General features: G+C 30.7%; 1 protein-coding gene and 1 long non-coding RNA gene across 2 annotated transcripts; both read left to right on the forward strand.

Moving 5' to 3' along the window:
* The first annotated feature begins 153 nt into the window (after positions 1-153).
* LOC125027471 lies at positions 154-1,133 on the forward strand. The gene is made up of 2 exons (XR_007115024.1): positions 154-317; positions 806-1,133. It is a non-coding gene; the product is annotated as an uncharacterized LOC125027471 (long non-coding RNA).
* Positions 1,134-2,819: 1,686 nt separating this feature from the next.
* On the forward strand, positions 2,820-3,831 carry LOC125027472 (pro-resilin-like). The gene is made up of 3 exons (XM_047616550.1): positions 2,820-2,843; positions 3,003-3,104; positions 3,516-3,831. The coding sequence occupies exons 1-3, from the start codon at positions 2,832-2,834 to the stop codon at positions 3,774-3,776; spliced, it is 375 nt and encodes a 124-aa protein (XP_047472506.1). The 5' UTR covers positions 2,820-2,831; the 3' UTR covers positions 3,777-3,831.
* The last annotated feature ends 1,169 nt before the right edge of the window (positions 3,832-5,000 follow it).

A 5,000-nucleotide genomic window follows, 5' to 3' on the forward strand; every position in this document is an offset into this window, starting at 1 on the left:
TCACGCAGGCTTTGATGAGCATCATTCCTTCTTGGTTCTCAGTTCCGTCACCATGACTCTCAGGGTAAGGTCTCTACATGCCTACTGTCCCGTAGGTTAAAGCGAGAGGCAGATGTTATAAATTGACTGTTTTGAAGTACTAGATGATATCTAATTTATGTTGTTCGTTCTTCTTATATTCTATATTTAATCTTAATGGCTTGGGACGTGTGCAGATCGCCGTTTTGCTCGCCCTGTCGGTGACCATCCTCGCCGAGTCAATCCCAAGATACAGTCCTCCTGCTCCTTCGTACAACGCTCCTGCTCCCGCTCCTACGGTGTGGTTCAGTGATGTGAACTCAACATGTAGAAAAAAAAAAAAAAAATGAACGGCTATGAATGTGCTGAATTTTAGCATATTATAATGTGTTGCTCTTGCATCTGAGATTTTCTCTATAAAGTTGAATGTGAACTCTGTACACACACCATATATATACACATATATGTATATATATATATATATATATATATATATATGTTTGTATGCATATATATATATATATATATATATGTTTGTATGCATATATATATATATATATATATATATATATATATATATATATATATATGTTTGTGTACTGTATATAAATACATTCTTACAAACGTATATGCACAGATACATATATACATACAACACATATTACATATATGTATATATATAAATGTATATACACATATATGCATATGCGTGTGTATACGATGCTATTACATTTCAGAAATGTGGAATTAATTATAAGATTATCAGTGTCTATTTTTCTGTCTATAGGGACCTGCACAATACGACTTCAATTATGTTGTGCAAGATAACATTGGAAACGACTTCGGTCATCAAGAAAGCCGAAATGGATACGACACTCAGGGTACCTACTACGTCCAGCTCCCCGACGGCCGTCTGCAGAGGGTAACCTACACTGTGAACGGCGACTCCGGCTTCATAGCTGATGTTGCCTACCAGGGAGAGGCCCAGTATCCTTCCTATCAGCCATCCCAATCCTACCAACCCTGCTCCCACCCCTGCATACGGCTGATTTCATCACGACACACTTTTTGGAGTCTGTGGAAATGTTATTTGTAAATAAAATGATGCCGATAGAGCTGTGTATGCCTTACATTCTAAACAATCTTAATAAGTTACCAAAAATACATTTAAGTATATATATATATGCAGGTTCTCATGCACTTGATGCTCGTAAACCGGATAAATACAGTTATTTTTGTTTTGGTATATTTCATCTGATTTATTACATCATTGAATCAATAAGGTTTTCAATTTTAAATTATTATTTTACTATTGCGTTAGTTTTTTTTTAATGATTATTTTAAAAAATTCTTTGTGGATCAGGAGGATCGATTATCTAAGAAAAGGAATTATTAACAAACTTATCATATACGTTTATAGGTGTTAATCACTTTATTTGTCTTTCTGTAATTGTTCATTGTTATCATCAGAACCGCCGTTATAACCGTTGCTATCTTCATCTAGATAATAATAATGAAAACAAATACCATTAAGACGATAACCCTAATAATAAATCTGATATTAAAATATGGAAAAGTACAATTATTACGCTAAAAAAAAAAAACTTTTATGGTGATAGTTAATAATGATCATCAATTATATTCTGGTGATGGCAATCATAAAAATAATATATAAATACTAGTAATAATGATAATGCTAACAATACTACTACTAACAGTAGGTGCCATAATAATACTGAGAATACCAGTAATGATATAAATAATGACATATTTTGATGATAATATAATTATATCTGTCCTAGCAACGATAATGTTAAGAGTAATAATGACTGATAATAACAACAGTGATGACAATATTTAGAACAGAAACAAGAGCAACAATAATGATGGTGATGATGAAGGTGATGATGACTTCCTATTTGGTTTATTAAATATAATGATAATGATAATACTTATTAATGTTATCATTATCATTATCATTATTATTAGTATTACTATTATTATCATCATTATTATTATTGTTATTATCAAAATCATTATCATAATTATATTAATTATAATTATCATTTTGACATTATCATTAAAAGTATTATCATTATCATCATTATTATTACTATTTCTATTATTATCATATTTATTATTGTTATTGGTACTAGTAGTATTGATTTAACTATTACTTCTATTATCATTTTCATCATCAATATCGTCATCATCCTTCTTCTTATTATTATTACCATTGCTATTGCTATTGTCATTATTATTATTGTTATGATAATAATAATAATTATTAAATTATTAGTATATTTGTTGTTCTCGTTATTACTATTACTATTAGTATTGTTGTTATTATCATATTAATGATGATGATGACAGCAACAATTGTTATATAATAATTTTGATAATAATGATGAAAATATTGTGAATGTAATATTAAGTACGGGAATTATAATGACTAACATTGATGTTTACTGTTAGACATTTAGTTAGATCCATACTGTAGCGCAACAATAAAAATCTTTAATACTATTTCAACCATCAACTATTAAAGGATAATCAGGAAGGTTATGAATGAAATCCCTAAAATAACAGTAATGTGATAAAGTAAAATATAATGATGATTAGGAGAGCTTAAAAATAAGAAGGAAAATATAAGGAGTAAGTTGAAAGAAGGTAAATGATATCTCGATAACAACAATGATTCGAACTTTGCTCCGATGACTTTACAGAACACAAAGCACGCGAGCGACAGGTAGTATAAAAAGGTTCACGCAGGCTTTGAGCATCATTCCTTCTTGGTTCTCAGTTCCGTCACCATGACTCTCAGGGTAAGGTCTCTACATGCCTACTGTCCCGCTGTCCCGTAGGTTAAAGCGAGAGGCAGATATTATAAATTGACTGTTTTGAAGTACTAGATGATATTTAATTTATGTTGTTCGTTCTTCTTATATTCTATGTTTAATCTTAATGGCTTGGGACGTGTGCAGATCGCCGTTTTGCTCGCCCTGTCGGTGACCATCCTCGCCGAGTCAATCCCAAGATACAGTCCTCCTGCTCCTTCGTACAACGCTCCTGCTCCCGCTCCTACGGTGTGATGTGAACTCTATATGTAGAAAAAGACAAAAAAACAAAAAAAAAACGGCTATGAATGTGCTGGACTTTAGCCTATTATGTGTTGCTCTTGCATCTGAGATTTTCTCTATAAAGTTGAATGTGAACTCTGTACACACACCATATATATACACATATGTATATATATTTTTGTATGCATATATATGTTTGTGTACTGTATATAAATACATTCTTACAAACGTATATACACAGATACATATATACATACAACACATATTACATATATGTATATATATATATATATATATATATATATATATATAAATGCATATACACATATATGCATATGCATGTGTGTATGAAGCTATTACATTTCAAAAATGTGGAATTAATTATAAGATTATCAGTGTCTATTTTTCTGCCTATAGGGACCTGCACAGTACGACTTCAATTATGCTGTGCAAGATAACATTGGAAACGACTTCGGTCACCAAGAAAGCCGAAATGGATACGACACTCAGGGTACCTACTACGTCCAGCTCCCCGACGGCCGTCTGCAGAAGGTAACCTACACTGTGAACGGCGACTCTGGCTTCATTGCTGATGTTGCCTACCAGGGAGAGGCCCAGTATCCTGCCTATCAGCCATCCCAATCCTACCAACCTGCTCCCACCCCTGCATACGGTTGATTTCATCATGACACACTTTTTGAGTCTGTGGAAATGTTATTTGTAAATAAAGAGAATGCCGATAGAGCTGTGTATGCCTTACATTCAAAACAATCTTAGCAATTTACCAAAGATACATTTAAACACTGGAGGCTGTTAAATTTACACCAAAAAGATTCCATCGCCAGTATTTCTTTATCTTGTTTGTGTATTTAATAAATCAAAAGAAAATTTTCGAATGTATAAAGTATCATAAGTATGCAGTCTCTCACTTATTTGATGCTCGTAAACCGGATAATCATTCATTTTAGTTTTGGCATGTTTCGGTTGATGTATAACATCATGGAATCCTTGAAGCTTTCAGTTTTATTTCATTGTTGCATTATTTATATTATTTTTGCAACTTAAGTTTGCCATTTTTTGATGGATCAGGAAGATCGATTATCTAAAAACATTATGAATTATTAACACTTATCATAAAACTATTTAGATGTTAGTCATTTTATTTATCTTTCTTTTATTGCTCAATGTATTCAGAATCGCCGTTATAATCGTCATCATTATCTTTATAATAACAATGAAACAAACAATAGAGATGATGGTAGTAACATATGAAATGATACAAATTATTGTGATAAAAATAGTGATATCAGTAATGTTAATGATGATAGTTAATAATGATAAGTTTTATCTGATGATGGCAATCATGAAAATAATATAGATAATAGTAATCGAAAATGCTGATCGTAGCACTACTAATAGCAGATATTATAATACTGATGATAATAACAGATTAATAATGGCAGATTTTGATAATATAGTTGTAACATTCCTAGTAACGACAATGTTAAGGATAACAATTACTGTTGATGATAAAAACAGTGAAGGCAATAATAATAAGAACAAAGACAAGAACAAGATCAAGATCCACGACAAAAACAGTAATGATGATGATGACAAAGACAAGAACAAGATCAAGATCCACGACTAAAACAGTAATGATGGTGATGATAAGGATAACGTTACCATTATAATTATTATTTTAATTTTAGCATTATAATTACCATCATCATTATTAGTACTATTATTATTATTATTTATATTATTATCAAGATTTTTATTATCTTTATCATTATTATTGTCATCATCATCATTCTTATTATCATTATCATTCTTCTTATTACTGATTTTACAATTATTATTATTATTATTATTATCTTTATTGTTCTCATTATTATAATGTTA

Source organism: Penaeus chinensis, chromosome 7 (assembly GCF_019202785.1).
Source record: "Penaeus chinensis breed Huanghai No. 1 chromosome 7, ASM1920278v2, whole genome shotgun sequence".
Classification (NCBI taxonomy): domain Eukaryota; kingdom Metazoa; phylum Arthropoda; class Malacostraca; order Decapoda; family Penaeidae; genus Penaeus; species Penaeus chinensis.